The sequence below is a fragment of the Coenobita brevimanus genome, chromosome 44, assembly GCF_032717465.1.
Source record: "Coenobita brevimanus isolate Jiangsu-jjx chromosome 44, ASM3271746v2, whole genome shotgun sequence".
Classification (NCBI taxonomy): Eukaryota; Metazoa; Arthropoda; class Malacostraca; order Decapoda; family Coenobitidae; genus Coenobita; species Coenobita brevimanus.
The window spans coordinates 13,508,069-13,535,054 of NC_136997.1; the positions used below are offsets into that span (position 1 = coordinate 13,508,069).

The following is a 26,986-nucleotide window of genomic DNA, read 5'->3' on the forward strand; positions in this document are numbered from 1 at the left end:
ACCTCTTTCGCCTCTCTCCACGTTTGATTAATATCATTGTCTTCAGATTCCATCAAAGTCTGCAGGACTAGAAACCTGTTCCTACATTCCCACCGAAACTTTTCCCTCCTGTTCTCATCACTTCTCAGCTCATCCAAATCATAATTATTACCTCCTGTACAATTACCATTAACGTTTCTCTTAAGTTTTATTTTAATCTTTGACACAATAAGTTGATGATCACTACCTATATCTGCCCCCCTCCTTTTCGCAAACATCTTGCAAATAACTCCTATGCCTTCTATTAATTGGAATGTGGTCAATCTGGTTACAGTATTTACCACATGGTGAAATCCAAGTAGTCTTATGTATTTTTCTCTGCTCAAAGATAGTTCCACCAATTATAAGGTCATTTGCCAAACAAAAGCTTCCAAGTCGCACCCCATTTTCGTTCCTTATACCAACACTTTCCATACCCATACAATATTCAAAGCCATCCATACTACTGCCAACAATCGCATTAAAATCACCAGTGCAAACTAACACATCATATCTTGCCACTCTATTCACTACATCCTGCAGCTTCTCGTAAAAGTCATCCTTCATTTCATCAGCAGCCTCATTTGATCACTCCTCATATATATTAATATATATATATATATATATATATATATATATATATATATATATATATATATATATATATATATATATATATACATATATATGTAGTATTTATAAAGGCTCCCGGCATTCTTGGATGTGTCGATCTTAGTCACCTAATGGCGGCTTTCTATCTCAGGCAGCCCCAGTCCCTTATTCCTGGGGTTACACTCTATGGCCTTGTCTGAGGTCTTTTTCTATCTGCTTCTTGCAAGCCTCCCGCCGACATTCACATTTCTCGCTTTTTCACACTCTATTGTCATTCCCCATCCTCTCAGCATACCCAAACCATCTCATTCTACCCCTCCTCAACACAACACAGATACAATAGACAGTCCCATCTTACCTGGCAATTCTCAAGTCATAACTTTAGTCCCCCACTCCCACCAAGCCTCGCATGCAAGGACGCACTATATATCCATCCAATTATTGTCATTTTTGTACATTTGAGCCTATGGGTATCCTCCTCCTTTACTGCCCACGTCTCACTACCATATAGCGTTACACTCCTAACACATACTGCATACAAAGATCCCGTAGCACGGACCAAGAACCCTCTCAGTGTAAGAATTGGCAACAGCTCCCTGAACTTCCTAAAACTACTCTGTACCCTAGCCACGGCTCCAGTCCTACCTCCAGCACATAAAATGTCCCCCAAATAATGAAACTCATCCACACACTCGAGACTCACCAGCAATATCAATCCTTTCATGCCTGACAATATCTACATGCTTTCCCCGACATATGCATACACGAAATCAGCATTATCTCGTAGTCTACCTCTAATACCACTACATCTCTGATGCACCCATTCATGATAAACACTGCATAAGATGGATTTATTTCACAAACCTTTGTGGCAAACACCACGTGGCCACTATCCCACTGCTTCGACAGTACCGCCACCATCCCTATATATTATCATCTATTTTGTTTTGCCCGCATTTACTCTCAAACCCTAGCACCCCATTCCTTCTCTCCATTTTGTAAGTCTCTCCTCCTCCTTTCCTTCATTCTCCGCAGTCAACACCAAGTCATCAGTATACAACATCTCCCATGGTAGTCCGTTTCATAAATCACGTGAGAGAGCTTCAACCACCATGACAAACAAAAAAGAGCTCAAGAGTGATCCCTGGTCCACATCAACATTCACGGAAAACTCACCACTTAAAATTTTCATTCAGTATCACTTGAGTGCGAACACCCACATAAATAGCTACTACTCGATCCCAAGCTTCTTTATTGCTCACTTTACCATCTCCCTTCGGCCCCTATCAAAGGCCTTGTTCAAATCATCAGCAGCAAAGTACAACTCCCTTTTCCATCACATATGATTTTCCTGAAGCTGTTGTACAATGAAATATGGCTCCAGTGGTCCGTCTGCTTGGCATAAGCACGAACTGTCTCACCAGTATTCACTTTTTCCCTTAATTGTACCTTCAAGGACTCTCTCCATTACCTTAATTATCTGGTCCAAAAAAGTATAGGCTTTTATAGTCTCCTCTTACCTAGGCATCACCCTTTCCCTTGTACACATATACAGCCATACTCTTCGCTTAGTCATCTGGGACAGCACACTCGTACGTAATCATATTTATCAAATCAGTACCTAATCCACTCCTATATCTCCTTAGGCCTTCAGCATTTCAGCAGTCAACTCAGACACACCTGTCGCCTTCCCCAACTCCATCCTGCCTATAGCCCTGCTCACAGTAGCATCATCATTCAAGGGTCATTATTCAAGTACTGGATCCGCCGACATCAAACCTTCTCTTTTCCAGGCAAGTTTCTCATTCAGCAACCGGTTATCTCGCTCTCTCCAGGTGTCTTTAATATCATCACTGTCCACCATTACGTTTCCTTCATCATTCTTCACACAGTGCTCACCAGTTATATTCCTGCTTTCCCTCTTCATCTGACTTGCCATGTTAAACTTTATATTCTTTCTTTGAATGCTATTTAGGGTATTCAGTACAAGCCCCTGAGCCTCAGATTTTGCCCTGAATACCTCCTTTCTAGTTCTGCGTTTGGAAGCCAAGTACTTCTCTTTGTAAATACCCCTTCTCCATTCCCGCAAAAACCATCTTTTCCCCTTAACTGTGGCTTCTACACTGTCATACAAATACGACCAAAAAACACTTGCTTCAAAGCGAAGCGTGGTTCAGAAAAGGCAGTAAGTTAGGTAAGTGCTGAGCTGTTCGATAGGGTTGTGATGCTTATGTGTGTGTGTGTGTGTGTGTATATATATATATATATATATATATATATATATATATACACACACACACACAGTAGTCCCTGTAATATATATATATATATATATATATATATATATATATATATATATAATTAACGGACACCCCGATTTCCGGACATGTCGGGCCCAGGCCTTCGGAACCCAAAAATCGCCCCCAAACGTTAATAAGCAAAAAAATTTTCTGACATTTTTTTCAACTGTACTTTGAACTTGGCACACAGCACCGAACAGTTGTGTTTTCGTGCGTAGTAGAGGGGCCCCCTGCTTCCTCCCCTCCCCAGTTCCCGCCTAACTACCATCATGATTAGACTCTCATCACAGTGGCTGCTGCACATGCACGTTTTTGTGAATAAACAGTGAATAAACTGCAATACCTCACAAATAGACCACATGGGAATTTACAGTGTTGTCCAGTGTTAAGAAATTAGAATTCAGAGTCGAATGGATTAAGTGCAGAGAACAAACTGGCGTGTTGCAACTGGCGTGGTGCAAGTAAGAACAGAAAGTGCAGTGTTTAACAGTTATAATTCACAGTGCAAAGGGTTAAGTGCAGCACAACACTGGATTAACCTATTGTACATGCTTCAAGAGCATTTTCACTACTCCCAGAGCCTAAGAGGAGGCAGGGTAATCTTCATATCGGCCATAGACATGTTGTAAGTACCCTGTACACTGCTAAGTATTTTCTTTACTCACTTCTATTTTTTTTTTTTTTTTTGATGCAAGGAAGAAGGAACTAAAGGCTAGGAGCACGGAAACACTTCTTTCCAAGAAAAAAAAATGCAATGTTCATTTCGAGATGCCTGGAAACACCGGATTTGAAAGACTGGAGATCATACTTAGTGGGAAATACAGACAGAGGGAGACAGTTCCAGAGTTGATCTGTTGCATAAAGGAAGGACTGGGGGTAACAGTTAACTATTGCATTAGAGAGCTGGACAGAAAATGGGATATGAGTTTGCTGCTAGAAGTGTGCTATGCACCCGCTGTAGAGGTAGAAAGATGCAAGCAGACATTTAAGAGGAGCAGTGACCATTGACAGAAAAGAGATAAAGATGCAACAGTGTGGCAAAAAGACAGAGGTTGAAGGGAGCCAGTAAGATGAGAGTTAATGAGATGAAAAGACTTTGATTCCACCCTATTGAGAAGAGCTGTATGTGGAGAGCCTTCCCACATGTGAGAGCTGTACTCAACACAGGAGCGAACGAAACCAGTATATAAAGTCAACAACTGTGCAGGGGTAAAGAAGGTATGGAGTCGGCTTAGCACACCTAATCTCTTGGAAGGAGATGTTACAGAGATGCAATAATTATGATCTTTCCAAGATAAGTCCCGAGTTAATGAAACCCCAAGCATATTCAAGGATGGTGCAGGATTGAGCTATATAATATTAAACATTACTGGGTACTCCTGTGGAAGATTTTGTCGAGTTGATAGGTGTAAAAACTGAGTCTTTGATGCATTAAAAAGTCAGACATTAGGTGTGCCATAGCCTCATCCCTTGTTTGTTGAAGTAACTGCTGAGATGGACGTGGTGGGAACCGAATGGAAAGAAGGGTGGAATTATCAGGGTATGAGTGGATAGGGTTAGATGTACAGCTTAGAAGGTCATTAACGAATGAGAGTTGGTGATAGGACAGAGCCCTGAGGAACACCACTGTTGATAGATCTAGGAGAAGAACAATGGCCTTCTAATCATTCTCTGGTTGCTTTTCATTTATTTCATGGTTTTTGTCCCTTATCTGTTTGAGTAGGGTCTTAAATAGGTGCTATGCATGTGCGGTAGGGAGTTATGAGGGTGGTCTTGTGAGTTAGGCTGCGTTAGGGTCCATAAGTACCTGTCCAGGAGGCATTTTCCCAATTCCCGGGCAACCTCAATTTCTGGACATGTCTTTGGCTCTATTACATCGGTTATTGGAGGGATTTATACTATATATATATATATATATATATATATATATATATATATATATAGATAGATAGATAGATATATAGATATTTATATAATATATATATATATATATATATATACATATATATATATATATATATAATGTATATATCGAGCTGGCTGGATGAATTTTGTGAGGAGATATGCATGATCAGGGAGTTTTGGCACCCCTTTTTAACATGGCAGCGTCTGGATTGACTCTGTCAGATACGATATGTGAAGCTACAGAACGTGGTGAATGTTTTTGGCGTATCCGATAGAGCCAGGATTCCGGGGGCTTGAATGATGAGTGAATGGAAGTGTGGCCCATTGGATTAGGCAATTTTGGGCTGTCTGGACATTGCTACACCTCACCCTGCCCTTGGGTGGGAAAGGATGTCTGGATGATATATATATATATATATATATATATATATATATATATATATATATTGCCAGAGCCCTTAATCCCGTAAGGGGCGGCCACAAACATAACGCCTCCATGTCGCCCTGTCCCCCACCATTCTCCAAGCTCAAACCTCCCTCTCTCATATGCCTCTCCACTCCATCCCTCCATCTCATCCTTGACCTCCCCATCCCTCTCTCTCCCTCCACCTCACTCACATACACACTCCTTGTCATACTGTTTTTAGGGTAGCTCTACATTGAGTGGCAAGCCAAATGATTTCCTATGAACCAGGAAAACAATTAGAACGCTGGGTGGTAACCTTATAACCAACCAACACGTGTTTCCTACGTCACAACAAGTGGGCTGGTGGAGGGTTAGTGCCCCTCCCAGGAAAACAACTAACTAAGAATGCGAACAAGATATATATATATATATATATATATATATAAATATATATATATATATATATATATATATATATATATATATATATATATATAAATAGAGAGAGAAAGATTTCCACCTCCTTCTGCCTATGGGTGTCTCTACACTGATTGACAAGCCAAATGGTTTTCTGTACACCAGGAAATCATATAGTATGCTGGGTTCTAACTATGTAACCAAATTATGGCGACTGGTGGTTTAGTGGGTAATTACAGCACTCCAATCGGATTGAACAGGTCAAGGTCAATATCCAAGGGAAGATTGGGGTTTATTGCTCATGTAATGCCACTCAGGGATGAGTGAGGTTGGTCACTCTCATCTTAAACGTCAAGACCAACTTGCCTAGCGCCGGGTTCCTACGCTCCTCACGGGGCACCGTAGGAGTGGATGATGGATGGATGGATATATATATATATATATATATATATATATATATATCCGATCAGCGAAGTTAAGCAACATTGGGTCTGGTTAGTACTTGGATGGGTGACCGCCTGGGAACACCAGATGCTGTTGGCATCCCTACGTGTCAAGTGGGGTTGGTGGAGGATTAGTGCCCCTGCCTGTAAAACAATTAACTCTAAGCCCTTGGCCACCCCGTGTGGGATACATGGCGTCTGGCAATGAATGAATGATGAATATATATACATATATATATATACATATATATATACATATATATATATATACATATATATATATATATATACATATATATATACATATATACATATATACAGTATATATCATCAGCCGTTTGAGTGTCCACTGCAGGACCGGCCTATCCCTACCAAAGTTGGGACGATACAGCCAATGTATCTCTACCAAGTGGCTTAGGCTGTCTAGTAGAGATTGTATGTGGGGTGAGAAGTGGTTGTAAGTGTAATTGGTGTGTTGGAATGGCTTTGGATGTGTGTGTAGTCTGTGAACCAAGTGTAATCGGCCCACGCAAGCTGACTGGGTGCAAGCATACTTTATAATATGCGACACTGGTTCAACCAGAGCACTCCTTGTGTCCGCCAATTCAGTACGTGGCCAGAAGAACGCTGTGCCACCGTATCTTTCTGAAGGATGTGATCCTAACCTATTATACAGGGGTGGTTTAAGGGTACTGGTCATAATTACATTCATGCACACAAATGCACAATGCAGGAGTACCTGACTAGTTGGCCGCATATCTGCAGCGTCCCTGAACAGGTGCAGTTACAACACAGGGAGGCAAGACAAAACTTTTCATACATATTGTTAGATTCACACAGATATACACATTACACGAGCACTAGTTGACTTCGGAACTACTTCATTCCCTAATAGTCGTACATCAAAATCTTTATTTCTAGGAGCTCATTCCAGACTTATTCGTGAATCTCGGCTCTGTTCCAATTTATATAGAAACTTACGACCAGTTCCCTCTCAGAATTAATATTTTAATTTGCAGGAAAAAAAACAGAAGTGGAAAGTCTCTGCTATTTCCTTTTTTGGCTCTTACTGAAAAGAAAATAATAATAATAATATAATAATTATAATAATAATTAGTAACAATAATAATAATGACAATAATAACAAAAAATTATTATTATTATTATTATTATTATTATTATCATCTAAGAAGAGCGATATATGGAATTATTATACACTATTTTAATCATCTTTAAAAAGATATACTTGAGTTACAAAGAGTCACTGATGGTACTCTGTACGCTACTTTGTTTTGCACCAGTTTCTCTTTATATGTCAGCCCGTTAGTGAGTACACTGCAGGATCTGGCTCATGCCTTGTTGTTCAAGTCATAGTGACATTTAACTTTTCCCCCTGCTGGCGACGTACGAATTGAGAAGGGGTGTCTGTGAAAAGCGATGAATGTGAGCCAGAAACAGCCTTTTCATATGCTGCCAAAATAAGAATTTAAAATTGGTGTCAGTGGGAAGTGATGCAAGGAAAAGTAAATATGTTGCACTGGATGTCTCTATGCTTACCTGAGGCTGAAGCGTTCAGAAAGGTGTGAAGGTTGCCAAGGTGGATTGAAGACGTAACGAGATAAAGACCATATTTATTCTCGTTCCTTTCTTGGAAGGGACTGTGTACAATAAATATCGTTCAACACAATTTTCTTTAAGTTTTGTCTGATGTATAAGAACAGAAGTTTCTTAAACTTCTTAAATGATGGTGTGTGTGTGTGTGTGTGTGTGTGTGTGTGTGTGTGTGTGTGTGTGTGTGTGTGTGTGTGTGTGTGTGTGTGTTTCCAATAGGAAGTTATTTGTGTTTATATCCCAGGCATTGACCTTGTTTACTTACGTACATCTTGTGAGATATATCTTTTCCCTAATTTTTTTGATGATATAAAAATGCAGTATGTTAAATTGCCAGCTTTAACATAAGGATGTGAGACTATGGTGTGGCATGAAAATGAAAAGTCAAAAGCAAGAGCAGGGGAGATGGGACTGCTGAGGAATGTATGTGGAGTACAGAGGGTGGATAGGATAAGAAATAATGTGATTGGTGAAAGATGTGGAGTGAGGAAGTCAATGGACACCAGAATAGAAGAGAGTGTACTGAGATGGTATGGTCACGTGGAGAGAATGGATAATAATAGAGTAGTGAAGAGGTATACTGTATATGAGCGAATGTGAAGGAGGGAGGAGGGGAGGTAGGCCAAGGAGAAGGTGGAGAGATATGGTGGATGAGTGTGTGAGGAAGATAGGTTTGGAAGTCGGTGAGGCTAGGGAACTGACAAGAGATCGAGCTGGCTGGCTGGATGTTGTGAGAAGAAGTGCATGATCAGGGATTTGGCACCCCTTTTTAACGTGGCAACATCCAGATTGACTCTACTGGATACGTTTGTGTGAAACTACAGAACGTGGTGAATGTTTTGGCGTATCTGATAGAGCCAAGATTCCGGGGGCTTGAATGTTGAGTAAATGGAAGCTTGGCTCATTGGACTGGGCAAATCTGGGCTGTCTGGTCATTGCTGCTCCTCACCCTGCCCTACAGAGGGAAGGGAATTCTGAATGATGATGATAATGAATTTACAGATTCCAGTTATATATATATATATATATATATATATATATATATATATATATATATATATATATATATATATATATATATATATATATATATATGTTTTATATATATACTTATACCAGTGCTGTCACGGAAATATTTGCAGGACTAGCTAATAGCCTTTCCATTGCAAAATGTTTGGAAATATCATTATCTTTGCTAAAATACTATTATTTAGGACACGATGAACAATTGTGACCAAAACTTCGAAAAAAAATTGCATATTTTCGCATGCACGTCGTAGGTGATCGCATTTTAATTATTTTTTTCATGCTCCTTGGACGTATTCCGAAACACAATGCCAAATTAAGCATAGATACTGTACAAATAGGTCAGGATTAGGTTGGAGGTGGGAATAGGTAGGGTCTGGGTATGGTAGGGCAATAGTGTTCATTATCTGGATGTTGCCACTATCTGTACATGCCTTTGGCTCTATTATATCCGGATAATTGAGGGATTACTATCTATCGATCTACCTATATATATATATATATATATATATATATATATATATATATATATATATATATATATATATATAGTGAGGAATAGACTAGCACCAGTCGAACAGGGTAGTACTCCCGAGGTGGATGGGAAGCTGGTGAAAGGGAGAGCTGGAGCTCCCGTTTCACCAGCCATCAGGACTTGATCCTGACCATCTCCCTTTGCAGAAGTTTCTCAGTGCATTCACTTACAGAGAGTAGGCCACCATGCCCTCTTAATACCTCTATCTTCAATTGTCTACACCACACTACATGCATATAACATATCACACCTTCTATTCATTCTCTTTAGGAATGGCTTCTGCAATGTTAATATCAAATGAGGTGGTACCTCGGATTGCCATCACCGGCAGGGTAGGGCTGGTGGCACAGGCTCCTCCCGGTTGCCATCAAGCAACTGCGCCGGCAGCAACTGTTGCAATATTCAGTAATGCTTACCAGCGGAGAAGTGAAAGTGTGGCCTTATTCTTCACCAACATCCGCAGCCATAGCACAAATTTAGACGCAGTTCATTTTTTCCTTCAGTCTATATCCCCTTTGGCCCTTTTCCTCACAGAACCACAAATCTCACCCTCTACTGATATATCCCCATTTTGTTTTCAACAGAATAAGAAAATGTTTTGGAAGGAGGTGAAAAGGGTGCAAAAGGGAGAGTTTGGGAAGGAAGAAGGAGTAAAAGCAGAGGCTGGAAGGATGTTGACTGAGATGGATGCAGTAAGGAAGAGATGGGCAGAGTATTTTGAAAGATTGTTAAATGTAGAGGAGGAAAGGGTGGCTGAGATTGTGGCTGATGGAAGGGTGCAAGGAATAAATGTGTTGGGAGAGTTGAATGATTCTTTGATCACGAAGGAGGAAGTGGAGAAGGCAGTAAAGGAGATGAAAACAGGGAAAGCTGCAGGTATGGATGGGAGTGCTGTGGAATGCCTGGAAGGTGGTGGAGTGACTACTGTTGACTGGTTAGTAAGACTAGAATGTGTGCTTTGTGAAAGGTATGGTGCCAGTTGACTGGGCAAGTGCTTGTGTGGTCCCGTTGTATAAAGGCAAGGGTGATTAGTATGAATGTACTAGTTTTAGGGATATAAGTCTGTTGAGTGTTATAGGTAAGGTTTATGGTAGTGTGTTAATTATGAGAGTTAGAGAGGGTACAGAGGGAGTGATAGGTGATGAGCAGTGTGGCTTTAGGAGAGGGAGGGGATGCGTGGATTAGGTGTTTGCTGTGAGACAAGTGTGTGAAAAGTATTTAGCAAAAGGCAAGGATGTGTTTTGGGCACTCATGGATTTAGAGAAAGCGTATGATAGAATTGATAGGGAGGCTTTGTGGACTGTTTTAAGATTGTATGGACTTGATAGTAGGTTACTAAATGGGGTGAAAAGTTTTTATGTAAATAATACAGCGTGTGTAAGATTGGGAAATGCTGTGAGTGATTGGTTTACCATGAGAGTGGGGCTTCGACAGGGATGTGTGATGTCGCCTTGGTTGTTTATTATTTACATGGATGGTGTTGTAAGGGAGGTGAATGCAGGAGTTTTAGGTGGAGGTCTGAGTCTGGTGAATGTTGATGGTGGAGAGTGGCATCTGAAGCAGCTGCTGTTTGCAGATGATACTGCACTGGTGGCTGATTCAGAGGAGAGATTGAGACAGTTGGTAGAGGAGTTTGGAAGGGTATGTGAAAGGAGGAAATTGAAAGTAAATGAGAATAAGATTAAAGTGAAGAAGTGTACGAGGTTGGTAGATGGTAGAGGGATGAATATAGTTTTGAATGGCGAGTTGCTTGAAGTGTTTTAAATATCTAGGGTCACATGATGCTGTGGGTGGAAGAATAGATGCAGAGGTGAAGTTTAGAATAAATGAAGCAGGAAAGGTGCTGGGAGGAATGAAAAAAAGTGTTTAGATGTCGTTCACTTAGAATGGATGTAAAGAGAAGGCTGTATGAGGGTGTTGTAGTACCGACTGCATTATATGGGGCTGAAACATGGAATATGGGTGTAGCAGAGAGGAAAAGTTTGAATGTAATGGAGATGAGATGTCTGAGGAGTATGTGTGGAGTGACACGTATGGATCGAGTGAAAAATGATGAAGTGCGAAGGAGAACTGGAGTTGTTCAGGAGATGGCTGGTAGAGTTGAGCAGAGGGTGTTGCGATGGTTTGGTCATATGGAGAGAATGGATAATGAGCAATTGGTGAAAAAGACAACTAGATCTGATGTGAGAGGTGTAAGGCTGAGAGGAAGACCACGAATAGGATGGATGGACAGTGTGAAGAGAGCGCTGGATGCAAGAGGGATGTTTGTTGAGCAAGGAAGAGTGGCTGTGCGTGACGGAAATAAATGGAGAGAAATTGTGAATGAATAAATGATGACGCAGCCCTGAGGGGATATTCTCCCGCATTTGGTCTGATCAGGTAGTCAGGTCAGGTTCGGGTAAGGGGATGGGTCTGTTATGATGTGGCAGGGGTAAACCAGCTCTGCTGTCGGGCCCTGCTGCGGATGTCACTGATTGCATTGCACAGTTGACCCTTGTGCGGTGTGGTGCGATGAGGATCTGTCCGTTCTCCCCTTTGGGGCTAAGATGCGAATGAATGTGTTTGAATGGATGAGTAAATGGGGAGTGTGTCGTCCTGTCTCAGCTACCTCCCTTTCCTTGGGGGAAGCAGCCTAGTTATGTAGATAGACTGTTTTCCCGGTTACCATCTCCTCACTAACTTCCGTAACAAGGGCGTCACCTGTTGTTATATCAAATCCCAGTATGCAGTTGACACTATTTTAAACTTCACTTCATCCAGTTTTGCTTACTCACTGTATAAAATAAATTGTCAAAATATTACGAAATGTATCTGTGTAGTCTATCACTCTTCCAATGCTTCTTCGGAACCCAGTGTTTTTGATTCCATATCCACAGAGTTGAGTAACCTTAACTTTGCTCTTAACACCGAAATTACCATTTTGGGTGATTTTAAAATAAATAATGTTGAATGGTTATTGCATTCTGCCAGGACTGACGGCGCTGTTCTAGAGTGCGAGCTGTTTGCAGAATCGTTTAATCTCACCCAGCTGGTAAAGCAACCAACCAGAATACCTGATAATCCTGACTATAATGCCCACCTCTTGGATTTACTCTTGACAAATAATCCAGATCAATACAGGATAGAGGTACTGTCACCACTTGGATCCTCTGACCCCAATCTCATCAATGCCTCATTAGTTAACCCCCCCACACCTCCCCGTTCTGAACCTGTCAGGGTGACCCGATGGCACTTTGATAGGGCAAATTGGGATGGATTTAGAAATTGTCTTGCTGACATTCTATGGCAGTCTTTCTTCTCTAGTGATCCCAGTTCTACCCAGTCCCACATTTGCGACTTAATACTAGCTGGTATGGATTTATTCCTACCAAGTCAACAGTTTGCTAAAAGATAGAACTCTTCAAAATGGTATGATGGCAACTGTGCCAGAGCAACAGCCCAAAAATCATTAGCATATAACTCTTACTTAGAATATAAAACATCTGAGTCACTCTCAATTTAGAATTGCTTGAAATCATGCAAAAGCTGTAAAAAATTTAGCTAAATCAAACTTTCTTCAAAAGCAATCATCAAAACTACTTAACAGCCCTAAGATAATAGAATATTCTGGTCAACTCTTAATTCTTTCAATAATAACTTGAACAAGTCATCATCCATTCTCCCACTAAAATCTTCAGATGGCAACATTACAAATGACACGCGTGGGAAAGCAGATATTTTTGTCAGTACATTTGCCAGAAATTCTACCATAGAAGATGCCAGCCAGAACGTCCCAGAACTAGAAGTTGACTCTCCAACAAAGCTCCAGCCCCAGATAGAATTCCGCCAGTTGTTTTGAAAAGTGTTCCCCTGAACTTGCCTCTCTTCTAGCTAAATTGTTCAGACTATGCATACGTACTTCTTCATTCCCAAACTCATGGAAAGAAGCCTATATCCACCCAATTCTGAGGAGATGAAGTTCCTCTGACCCCTCTGATTACAGACCAATAGCCGTCACATCTCCTCTTGGTAATGTATTTGAAACATTAATTCATAAGCATATTATTGAACATCTTCAATATATATATATATATATATATATATATATATATATATATATATATATATATATATATATATATATATATATATATTTACGTATACTTGATTATTAGTAAACTTTTTATATCTGTTGCTTCATTGAGCTCATAATTCACCTAGCCTGAACCAAATCAAACACATTTACCCAAGTGAATACTGAACATTATTCGTCGAAAATATTTGTTGGGATTGCCACAGCTTGAATCCATCTGGATGTAATATGCTTGCACAAACCTTATATACCAGCCACTTCAGTCTATATGGACAGTGAATCTCAAACACTGTGATACGATCGTAATAACATGGTTTGGCAGCCCATTCATTCGCCTGAAACTGCGATATAAAACAAAACACTGATGTCGCATCTACTGTACCAAAACGTGCCAGCCACTGTACCGAAACAGTTATCAAAGCTACTAACTATGCGTAGGTCTGCTGCGGATTTTACTAGTTTCCGAAATACATTATCAGTTTTGGTTATGTGCTCTACCACCCAAAACTACCTGTGTAAGTGTACTTTCTTGCTTTGCATACATGAACAATAATTAAATTTTCTGTTGCTCAACACTTCATGTTCAACCTCTTTAAGACAAGGCGGTTTTGCAAAGTAAAAAAAAAAAAGAATAGTTTGTATCCATCAAGAATATAATAAAGAAGGCCTCACAGCTGACACGATTAACACACATCTCCGGGAACCTCCAACCTTCAATTACACGGGATATGAATGATTCTGATAAGATTAGTGTCATCCATTAACGCCTTTATGTTTCCCATTCTGAAGACTGCATTAAATATTATTCAGAACCATGAGTCACTACGATGAACACAAATCCATACCACTTTCTTGAACACCAACTTGCCATTACCAGGGAATACTTAAATGTCTACCCCCCTTCTCTCTCTCTCTCTCTCCCTCTCTCTCTCTCTCTCTCTCTCTCTCTCTCTCTCTCTCTCTCTCTCTCTCTCTCTCTCTCTCTCTCTCTCTCTCTCTCTCTCTCTCTCTCTCTCTCTCTCTCTCTCTCTCTCATACCTAATTCCGCTGCTTTACTCCATTATTTCCTCATTTCACCTCGCTACTCAGTGCATGGATTTACAATATTCATTCTTCAGTAAAAAATTAAGAATGTTTTCGTCGAACTGAGACTATTGTGTCTCTGAAACACTGGTAACATTTTCTTGTGGATAAATAATAGTTCCAAATAAGCTGAAGATACATCTAAATTTCATAAGATTACGTTCTTTCTTTTCAGAGGTTTACATAGGATAAGGAGTATCAGAGGCGACAGCGCAACAATTCTCAAAACATTGCGGTGTTTTGTTGTGAATTTGAAGTGAAGTAAAGGGTTAGGGTTGCAAGAAATATTTATGTGCTGAGGAAAGAGGTTGATATATTTGGAGATGCATGGCTTGCATATCCGTAAATAACAAGTTATTATGAAGACAGCTTGAAAGAACATCAGAAATATTTGGAAAGTTGTTCGGTAGGGAGATACATCTGTTTTGATTTGACTTGAATTTTCATCAAACAGAAACAAAAGAGGAACATTATGGGAGTATCTAATGGTGTGCGAAGGAGAAGGGCGAGGGGATGGGGGGGGGGTGACTAACTTGAGAGTAGGATAGATGCAGTGGGGCTAGATGGAGAGAGAGAGAGAGAGAGAGAGAGAGAGAGAGAGAGAGAGAGAGAGAGAGAGAGAGAGAGAGGAAAAATTTCCAGCCTCTTCTTGGAGATTAGTTTTTATGTACTAAGGACGTGAGAGCTCAGTTACATAGTCAAACCTGACCATTTGTTGAAACTGTCTATAACAGGTACGAGTATTATACAGAGTGAGCCATGTAATCTATCCTTATCAGGTACGTTATTCTGGTGTGTTGTGGGGACGGTTCAGACAGGTACTTGGCAAATGTGACGCAATATATGGACCATCCTGCAAAACACCATCTATATTATTTGTACTATGTGGGTGATGATAAGCCAGATCTACTTTGTAATAAGAACTCAAATAATTTTTTCTCCATATTAACCTCTCATTATATTGTTCTTCCTGTCCTCTTCCCACTAAGACCTAGCATGCTTGACCACGGAGGTTACGTATACGAAGACTTGAAGTCCACCAGCAACCCCACCCTGGCGGCCTTGGGCAAAAAACTGTTTTTAGATCCTTTCACTGATTTGTCAGACCCTTACGGATTCCTACTAGAACAAGTTCAAAAGGGTACGCATGCCGTTATCGTCTCCTATGATTATCTCATCGTCACCCAGCATAAAAAAAAGATCACTCGTTCTACCTACATAATGGATGATAAGGTTAATATCATTTTTCCTAGTGTCTGTTGTCCTGCCGTTCTCACAAAAATATCTTGATACCGTAGAGTTATGATAGTTACATAATTGCTTTCATTTTTTTCCTCTTGAATAGATATGCAGTTTTACTGCTCTGTCTAAAAGAAATATGCTTCACTCAACAGGTACTGTACAAAGGAATATGTTACGGGTCTATTTTAAATTTTCCATAAAGAGTTAATGATCGAAGTCTACTTTAAAGTGCTCATAAAAAGTTGTGACAAATTTACTGTGTATCTCCACAGCTCTACAAAGGTTGCTTCTCTTGGTTCCTACCACGCAACACTCCTTACACCACCATCCTGTCTGACCACCTCACCCGTCTAGTGGAGACTGGAATAATGGCCAAGATATACGAGACTCATAAAGGAAGTCTCATTGGAGAAGAAAGACAAGTAAGTCTGTAATCAAGATTATTTATAGTCATCCATCCTTTTTTCAGCATTCATAACACAGAATATGTCAATGGAATTCTAAAGATATTCAGTTTTCCACATATTAGTGCGCCCAATGTTCTTTTCTGATAGACATGTAATAATTGATATTACGTGGCTTCCTCTTAAACTATTCCATTCTGCACCAAGAAGCTACCATATCATTATACATTAATGAATACTCACCACTTAACATATTCATAATGTGTTGGGAGACTTAAAACAAGCCTCCATCACTTCCCCCCTCGGACTTCCTCATGGCTGATATTAATTTCTTCAGCTGATGTATTTTCTGCCATCACTGGCCTCAGTACTAACAAGGCATATAGACCTGATGGAGTCCCTCCTGTTGTCCACAAGAACTGCGCTTCTGTGCTGACACCCTGCCTAGGTAAACTATTTCGCCTTTGTCTTTCAACTTGTACCTTTCCTTCTTGCTGGAAGTTTGCTCTCATTCAGCCAGTCCCAAAGAAGGGTGACCATTCCCAACCCTCAAACTATCGTCCAATTGCTTTAACATCCTGTGTCTCAAAAGTTTTCGAATCTATTCTTAACAGAAAAATTTTAAAGCATCTTTCCTATCACAACCTTCATTCTGGTCATCAGTATGGGTTCCGTCAGGGACGCTCCACTGACGATCATCTCACTTCCTTTCAGACTCCTGGTCATCCTCCTTTCGGGACTTTGGCGAAAGATTTGTAATTGCACCTGACATCTCAAAGGCTTTGGATCGAGTCTGACATAAATCTTTAATATCCAAACTGCCCTCTTACGGTTTCTATCCTTCATTCTGTGCCTTCATCTATAGCTTCCATTCTGGTCGCTCTATAGCTGATGCTGTAGACGACCATCGTTCTTCTCCTAGATCTATCAACAGTGGTGTTCCTCAGGGCTCTGTCCTATCACCAACTCTCTTTCTTTTATTCATTAGTGATCTAAGCTGTACATCTAACCCCAGCCATTCGTACGCTGATGATTCCACCCTTCATCTTTCCATTCGGTTTCCGCAACGTCCTTATCAGCAGTTACTTCAACAAACAAGAGATGAGGCTGTGGCACACCTAATGTCTGACTTGTCTCGTATCTCTGACTGGGGTAAAAAATAATCTGATTTTTAATGCATCAGAGACTCAGTTTTACACCTATCAACCCTTCAATATCTTCCACAGGAATACATGCTGAAGTTTAATAATATCCATCTCAATCCTGCAACATCCTTGAACATGTTAGGGGTTTCATTCACTCGGGACCTGTCTTGGAAAGGTAATATTGCATCTCTTGTAAAATCTGCTTCCAGGAGATTAGGTGTGCTAAGCCGACTCCGTGCCTTCTTTACCCCTGCACGGTTGTTGACTTTATACACGGGATTCATTCGCCCCTGTTTATAGTACAACTCTCATGTATGGTGAGGCTCCCCAAATACAGCTCTTCTCAATAGGGTGGAGTCAAAGGCTTTTCATCAACTCTCCTCCTCTTATTGGCTCCCTTCAACCTCCGTCTCTTCGCCGCACTGTTGCCTTTTTATCTCTTTATATCTCTACCTCAATGGTCACTTCTCCTCTGAACTGTATGCTTGCATCCCTCCACCTCTACGACGAGTGCGTAGCACCCGTCTAGCAACTAACTCTCATCCCTTTTCTGTCCAACTCTCTAATGCAAGAGTTAACCGTTACTCCAGTCCTTTATTTATGCAACAGGTCAGCTCTGTAACTGTCTCCCTCTGTCTGTATTTCCTACTTCCTATGATCTCCAGTTATTCAAACGCAGTGTGTCCAGGCATCTTGATTTTGGCTCTCTTTTGTATTATTATTATTTTTTTCTTGAAAGGAACAGTTTTGCAGGCTCAGCCTTTGGTTCCTTCTTCCTCACGTTAAAAAAAAAAATCTGGGGACAGAGTGCTCAGGGGAGTACTGTATATTCCACTTTCATTGTGTCGAAACGTTGTGGACACAACGTTACTTGTAGCACAAGTACTTTGGCAGAGGGGCCACCACGCCCAACAACAGCACTAAGAATGGAAAGGAATTTCCAGCCCATGCTTCCATTCCAGTTTCATGGCCGACATTTAAAAGATATATTTTAAGGCGTGGCTCTGTAACAGCTTTTCTACCTTTTTCGCCACCGAATTAGTGTACAAACATCTGTCAGTAGGTGAAATATACAGTGCAAAACGAGAAGCCACTAATATTTTTATATTTTATAGTTATGGCTAATCTCTCAATGACTAAATAAAACACCTGCCTTACATGCTTGACATCATTAATGAACACCGTGTAGTAAATATTGTGTGTGTGTGTGTGTGTGTGTGTGTGTGTGTGTGTGTGTGTGTGTGTGTAGCTTGTCATCATGCAGCCTTTGAAACCTTCTTTGGGAACTTTGAATTCCTTTCCACTCGGATCTCTTACTGCTTGCCCAGAGACAGGACAACAGGATATGTTCACTCCTCCTTGCATTTCCTCACACAATCACCACTGCATTCCGGTTATAAGCCATTCTAACTCAAAAGTGAATACGTAGGGGAAATATTAGTTCGATATATTTATAATAGTTGCTAACAGGAATGGCAGTGCCTTAGGATAAATTATGACAGTGATGATGCTGAGCCTGGTATTTCGTGTTATCAAAGTTGAAAAGTTCCATGATATTTCGCGTTATCAAAGTCGAGAACGTCCTTCATACTTTATGTTATTGAGGTTTAAAAGGTGCATGATATTTCGTGTTATCAAGTCTGAAAAGGTTTGAAGGAAAAGTGGAGGTTCTAGCAAATTATCTGTTGCCACAGCCATTTAACTGAAGATATAAGACTGAATATTATTTTGAAACTTATAATAATACTGGACCAGTTCATGGTAGTCATGTCAGTATTTGATATTCTATTTTCACTTTTTTTTTTTTTTTTTTTTTTCATTTCACAAGCGACACCTTAAGCCTATGTCCCACTGTCAGAAACTTTCCCACAACATGCCAAGATCTTCATGTCTTCGTGTGTCGCCACATAGTGTCCTGAGTGTGACTTGACGTGTCGTAGCAATAACTTGGAGATCGGAACCCGAAGACCCAGCTACGACACACGAAATTACACCTGCAACAGGCAAAGTTATACCTAAGACACACAACGACAACTTAAGACATGCTATTTGGCTATATCTTGGTGTGACGTGGAGGTATGATCGTAGTGTGTCTTCAGGATAACGTGACGATTCAGTAGGGTGTTGTAAGATGTCGTAGCAGTGTCTTTGTGTGCCTTACCACCAACGTGACTGTATCGTGAAATGGCCGTTTAGGCCTACCGTTTGAGGTATGATCATGGCATTTCACCAAGATCATTCCTCGAGGGTAAGATCATGGTGATTGGGGCCGTTCTCAAAGATGAACTTGAATATGGGACACGGGCCTTACCAAACATTTGCGCTGTAAGAGAGTTAAAAAAAAAAAAAAAAAAAACTAACCAATGGGACCAACAGGCTGACTGGGGCTAGTAATAATAGTAATTTCAACTCCAGGTTCAAGTGAACGTGAGCTCAGTGGACTGTAGGTAACTGGCAACATTAACTGGACGTTCCCATGGCATTTTTATTGAGGTCATGTTGCAGGAATGTATATATTGTGATTGCTATATGGGTTTAGTAATTGTGCTGTGAATTGGTCGCTGCATTGTGCTGTGAACAGAACTGGCATTTTGTGCTAGCACTGAAGCAGTGATAAGTGACAGCCTTATCGAAATTTGGTTCGGTGCGTCCATGCCTGGCTGTGTGTGGAAGATTCTGAGTGGAGAATGTCTGGTGTGGTTCATAAAAACTATTGTTTAGCTTGAACCTTTAGATAGCAAAGGGTGTATGTATTTGTGAAGTGTAGTGTGTGAAATCTGAGGAGTCTTACTGTTGTTGTTGTTGTTAAGATTTATCTCTCTATCTTAACAGAGTGGAAACGGGCAAGAAAAGCCCGTCGGGGGGGGGGTTCTTACTGAGGCATTCTGTGAATTGTTTGTCGTGGGTGAGTTGAGGATCACTTTGGGCAACCAGAACTGAGTGCCGTCCTAATGCTGAGTTTGTAAACTGTCTTCAGAAATTCCTCCTGGTGTTCATAGATAATGCCTGATGGTGTTTTCAAGGTACTGAATTCATGGTATGTATTTGGATTTATGTTGTGTTTAGGATAAGACAAAATCATGTGTGTATCCAGAACAACTTCTATAACTTTTAGGTTTCTCCTGGGGTTGTGACTAGATAAAGGGGGGAACATGAGGGTGTGTTTGAGATTCCTGTCTGTCTGGAGTAGTAGCGTATATACCGAGGGGAACGTGGGGCAAGGGGTACCTCACTTCACAAAATTGCTGACGCCACTCCCGACCACCCTGACCCACTCAGCTCATGACTTAATGCAATGGGAACTGAAGAAACAAAAACCAAAAGTATCAGCATAGATAAGTTTGGAAAAGAAGCATTCAGCCAAGCACATTTACCCGAGGCGTCCTGCCAACGTGTATACACATTGCAACGTTTTGTCACGGTGACTCCCGACGATGTGTTTACACGTAATGCAATTGAGAGGTCCGTCATTTACACATTTCTCAAGTTTCGCGAGTGATTTTTGGTAGGCTTATGTGGGAGACCTTCCTCTACCTGCTCCCAGGTGGCGACACTGCCTGGACCCATATTACCCCCCCCACACACGTCAATTTCTCGGCAACTCACCTGTTAGCAGTGACATGGCCAGTAAAGACATGTCATGGTATGGTCTCTCCGACAACGAAATTCAAGGCGAAAGTGATTCCCGATGTTGAGGACAAATATTACTTGGAGTTAGAGGAAGAAACGTGTAGAAGTGATGATGAGGTAACGTCGCCAAGGAAGGTGCCGTATATTGATGTGTTTGGTGAGTGAAATAACGCTTGTATCACCTATATTATTGTGTGAAAACTAATATACTCTTGAACTACATATACATTGTACCAAATTAATAAATATCTACCTATTTTAAGTAGTTTGGAATAGTTACCCCTCCCATAGAAAACGTCCAGTATAATAAATAGGTACAGTAGTTCTTTCTCTCCATCTCTCTTTCCCTCTCTGTTTTTTTTTTTTTTTTTAATCGCAAGTGAGGTGAGTTATATTAACTTCTTTGATTACTGAGTTTTATCTACAAAGTTATTTCAGGATAAGATTAGGGAGAGTAACATAACGTGAAGGCAAACCTCCAAGCTGACCCTATTTCCTGCCTTCTGTCCTCGATCGTACTCGTGGGCACTCTACAACCCCTTCTGGCATGAAGGGGATCTCTCTGAGGTTATGTACAGCTCGGAGGGGATATGTTTGTGTGGTGTAGTGTCTGGTAGATTTCCATTCACGTGGACTAACTGACTAGAGCTGCTAGCCCCACGTGTTTGAAAACGTCACGAAATTATTGGTCGTCTGGGAAAACAGGAACGTTTAATATACACCATGTGGATTGACATTCCTAGTGAGAAGCTGTATGTGTCTCCAGCATACACTACATACTGCACATTGTGATATGAGATATATGCTAGTGCCTTTAATTAATACACATTGATAACCATTTTATATGACATATTTAATGTTTAAATAGTTAAATTATTCAGAGTTTGCATACGTACTTCTTCATTCCCTAATTCTTGAAATGAAAGCCACCCAGTTCCGAAGAAAGGAAGTTCTCCGAACCCCTCTGTTTACAGACCAGTAGCTATCACATCTTCTCTTGCTAAAGTATTTGAGAATGTAATTAATAAATGCCCTGTTAAGCATCTTGAATCCGACAACTTAATTAGTGAGAGACAGTATGGTTTTCGCCACCAAAGATCCATTCTTGATATACTTCTTGATCTCTGGACTCATACCATCCATCAGTGAACTGAACAACATGGAGAAACCCATGCATTAGCCCTTGATATTTTTAAAGCTTTTTACAGAGTGTGGCACCGTTCCTTGACATCCAGACCTCCTTGCTGTGGCCTATCATCTTTTGTTTCAATGATTTCCTCGTATCTCAGTGAAATGTAACAGAAGAAGTAGATGATGACTATTCCAAGCTCTACTCGATCAATGCCTGCGAGCCACTAGGATCAGCCCTGGCTTCAATTCTATTACTATCTCATATTAATGATCTGTTTATCAGCCATAATCCCATTCACTAATCTGCAGATGACTCATCACTTTAGAGTTCATTCACACTTAAACACCCATTCACAAAGTTTAATATCTCTTACTCGCAACTCAGAACAGCAATCTCCATAAATCAAGACTTATCTAAGATCACTTGATGGGGACAAAATCAAATTGTATCTCTCAATGCTGGGAAAACCATATATATAAAATTTACTAATAGACAGATACTGCCTGATTCCTATATTACCTGCAATGCTACTTATATCTCAAAAATATTTCACTTTCTCGTTGTTTCACTTAACAATGCCCTCAGCTTGACCTATCATGTTTGACCACTTGTTAAAACTGCTTCAGAGAAACTTAAATTATTGTACGGAATCCGTAACTTCTTGACTAATGAGCAGTTAGCTAAAATTTACGGGCATCCTATGCCCTCTCAGCAGGAATATTGCCCACCTTAACGGAGTAGATGTGGAGAGGTTGCACAAAACATCTGCAATTACAAATTCTTACAAAGCTGCAAGAATTAATAGCCCTGCAATTACAAACGAACTGCTTCCCCTACTAGTTAGAAGAAATGTTGTTTCCCTTGCATTATTATATAGATACTTTTATGGTAAATGCTCAGACGAAGGTATATTCACTGTGCCACATCCACGACTTTCTCAGTGCTACTGTACACGGGCATTTGGTAGGACTCATGACTGGACTGTCTCACTGTCATATTGCAGAAGTTCTTCCTATCAGAAATCTTTCATTCCCTGAACTGCATGTCTTTGGAACCCTCTTTCCCAGAATACAGTAGTTTCCCCCCAAACTTCAACCTACAGCTGTTTATATTGAACTGTTAAGAGATTTTTTATGAACGGAAAACACCAAAAATCTGGTGTATGGGTTTTTTAAAATTTAATTTGTTTTTCCTTCCTCTGTTTATCTTCTGTAAAAATGTAACTATGCTACAGTTCATGATACAAATATTGCTACTTAATGACAGAATTTATTTGTTTAAATATGCCATATTTACCAGGAGTTTTTATTGCAGCAAAGAATAATTTACTGAAAGATTACCACTAAAGAAAGCAATGCATAGCCTAATACTTAAAACCAACTTCACTCAAACTTTCATGTTACCTAACTTAATCTAGCAACTGAATGAAAATGACTGCAAAGCATAGCCACTACATTCCCATGACATTTTAACTTTAGTCTTGGTTTCACCAGACGATTTGATTCAACTGAAGAGACTTATCTGGCTGGAGTGTTTTATTGTAAGTTTAACTCCTCTGTGGCCATGCCTTCGGATCTTGATAGGCACCCTTGGCCTGCCCCGGGGCCACTTTTTCAAATTTCGAAAATTGAATATTTTCCTTTACCATCGTCTGGCGCACCTGGCAATGTAATTTTTAGCTTCCTAAACCCATGATGTGATTCGTAATGAATAGCGGAAAAATTAGCAAAATGACTGCGGACACGTCGTTAAAACTAAGCAACTGCTCTGCACTAAGAAATATCTACTGTACTGTACAATCGTCCCCTCCCCCCCAAAGGAAAACTTTGATGTTGCTGAAATGGTTTCGAACGACGAGAAATATGTAATGCGAACATAATAAATATATAATATCGGAAGTTTTATGTATAGTTAAAAAACAATTATTATTTTTCACTATTTTTTATGTTCATTGTGATTATGCAAGTACGGAGTTCGTTTTGTAGTCTGAGTGGTGTGCGGTGTGTCTAAAGGTGCTCGTTTTATTCATTAACCAGATAAGGGTGCTGCTTTGTTTGTACAGGCTGAACCGTCACGACCAATATTCATAATGACCCGAGATTAGCGCGCCGCACGAGGGATATAGCGTGAAGGGAGGGGGAGGTTTTGCATCCATTTATTCACCACGAGAACACCTCATGTGTTGCTGAAATGCTTGTGCAAAACCAGAAATATGTAAAGTGAACAAAGTCAGTATACTGTATAATATATGCACTTATAAATATAATTATGATCCCCCTCCCCCCTTCTTTCTGATGTTTACAAAGGTTATTCCTGTATGGAGTTGTTTTTGTACTCTGGATGGTAATGTGCATGTACAGCAGAGCATCGTTCAATGCCAGCGGTCATTTAGGGTTTAAGTATAGTTGTCTCTGCACATGAGATTTATCCTAATTTTAACACAATGAAGTGTAAGGTAAGTAACTGGACTGATGTGTTTAATCGTTACACGTTGTAGCAAAGTATGATCAAAGTTCGTAAGTCTGAGGAAACCTTCAGGCTCTCCACCAGTCAGCAGTCCACGTGTGATATTCGGGCCGATGAAGCAGCATGGATGTCTGTTTGTGGGATAAGAGCAGGGTTCCAAAAAACAAAGATGTCCCAACAGGTGATTTCGCAGAAACATGAAAGCACCCATTCACCTTCACCAACTGTTGGCCTCAGATTGATTTCCAGCATGCGTGGCATGTCTGCTGGCCAAGAGGGAGACAGAATCACGATATTTCAAGGATGTTGCAAGCGGATATTGTAGGGCTACTCACAGAACTAACGGCCTTTCTCTTTTACTACTGTCTATGGTGACAGGTGGTGGCTACCAATGTCCACTCAATGTAGTGGTGCTTCCTTCTTCAGTCACAGTAATAATTCATTTCCGTGTCTGCCCTCCTGTCTTCCTACTTCCATCATCCTTCCTCTCAGATTTTATTCCTCTTCCATCCAATTCAGTTGGCTCTGTACTAAGTGACAAACCTCATTGTTTCCTGTGACCCAGGAAACCATTTACAATGCCGTGTGGTAACCATATACCCAAAGAACAAACTGAAATGGAACCTACAATGGTGGCCATATTAAGTCGGTGAAGAAACAGATGCGATATCCATCCAGGAAACAAAACTGTCAACTGCATGGCGACATTGGTTCACTATACTGTAGGAGCAGTTATTGCTTGTGGTTGATAAATCATCACGGTCATATAGATTATGGTTGATCAGCAACAACAATCAGCTACAACAGGATTAAGTCAAGGAGTTTTCGCTTCATCAGCTACTTTCTTCCTATAGACTCCCATGTCCCCTTGCAATCTTCCTCCTCTAAGGCAGGCGCGTCCCGCCCGTCTGGCAATGAAGTCTCACCTCTTTTTTGCTAAACATTTTAATGCAGAAATTTACCGTTACTCTGTCGTTCCTGCATGCAATAGTTCAACTTTGCAACTGTCTGCTTCACTCTCTATTTTCTTTTATCTATGACGCGTAGTCTTTTAAACACAATATGTTCAGGCATCTGTAAAGGAACGGAGCGTAAATTTGACACTCTCTTGTCCATTTTGTTTTTCCTTGGAAAAAGCAATTTTTGAGCCGCTAAGCTTTAGTTCTTTCCTCCCTACATGAAAAAGCTAAGAACAGAAACGGACTGAAGGCAGATCTTTGATACAGTTCCATGAAACCATTCTGTGTATTTAAAAAAAAAATGAAAATAAAAATAATAATAATAATAATATTAAAAATAATAATAATGAGTAACGAAAGTTGTCCAAAACTCTCAGAATTTCCATAAATAAACTTATTAGCTTTCTAGGTGCAGCTCTTTCTCGAGCCCAAACAAATTACCTTCCCACGCCCATTGCCTTATGCTTTCTCTAGATTAACAAATCCAATGACCATGTTTCTATTCCCTTCCAAGATCCTTTACTGTAATTCTCTCTCTCTCTCTCTCTCTCTCTCTCTCTCTCTCTCTCTCTCTCATAAAATGTATGCTGTGTATTGGTTGCATTTCCGGTTACAAGATACATAATTATGAAGGTGAGCCAAGCCATATGTGTGTAAAGCAAGTCATTGGTGGTATATAATTGTGTGTTTCAGGTTCGTGGTGACGGAGTGCTGAACCTGGGGCATCTACAGAGCGCCTTCATCGTGCTGGCGCTGGGCCTGTTTGCTGCCTCTCTCACCCTGATGCTGGAGCACCTCTTCTAACCTAGATTAGCCAAGCCCTAGCTCTTCCACCACCCTGCTTCACCCCAGCCCTCCTTCAACCATGCCCCTCATCCCAGTCTTCCCACCACCCTGCCTAACAAGAGCCCTCGTTCCAAACTTCCTCATGCCAATTTTCCCTCCACCCTGCCTCACCCCAGCCTTCCCTTCACCCTGTCTCACCCTAGCACTCCCTCCACCCTGCCTCACCCCAGCATTCCATTTACTCGTACCCTGTTTCACCTCAGCCCTCCCTCTACCCTGCCTCGCCACAGACTCCCTCTATTGTGCTACACCGTAGTACTTCCTGCACCCTACCTCACCCCAGCCTCCCTCCAATTTACATCATCGTTATTGTCCCTTCTTTCTGTTTCACCCCAGCCCAACCTCGACATTCATTCACCCCACCTTACCTCCACACTCATTCACCCCACCTTACCTCCACACTCATTCACCCCACCTTACCTCCACACTCATTCACCCCACCTTACCTCCACACTCATTCACCCCAACCCTAACTCTACCCTGTCAAACCAAAGGACTCCCTCCACTCTACCTCACCCAGCTTCTACCTGCACCCTGCCTCACCCCTCTCTCCCTCCACCCTCCCTCACTCCATTCTTCCTTCACCCAAATTATCAAACCTCTCTCTCCACCCTACATTATTCCACCTCTCCCTCCACCCTGACCCACTCCATCCCTCCCTACACCCTACCTCACCTCACCCCTCCCACCACCCTGCTGGTTCCCTCCAAGCTTCCTCACCCCAGACCTCCCTA

At 40.9% G+C, this 26,986-nt stretch overlaps 1 protein-coding gene across 1 annotated transcript in view; it reads left to right on the forward strand.

Moving 5' to 3' along the window:
• Positions 1-26,210, forward strand: part of LOC145397978 (glutamate receptor ionotropic, delta-1-like) — a 140,577-nt gene extending 114,367 nt beyond the window's left edge. The window contains exons 4-6 of the mRNA XM_080270952.1: positions 15,418-15,661; positions 15,943-16,092; positions 26,100-26,210. Of these exons, the coding sequence (XP_080127078.1) occupies positions 15,418-15,661; positions 15,943-16,092; positions 26,100-26,210 (505 nt within the window). The remainder of the gene's footprint in view (positions 1-15,417; positions 15,662-15,942; positions 16,093-26,099) is intronic.
• Positions 26,211-26,986: the final 776 nt, after the last annotated feature.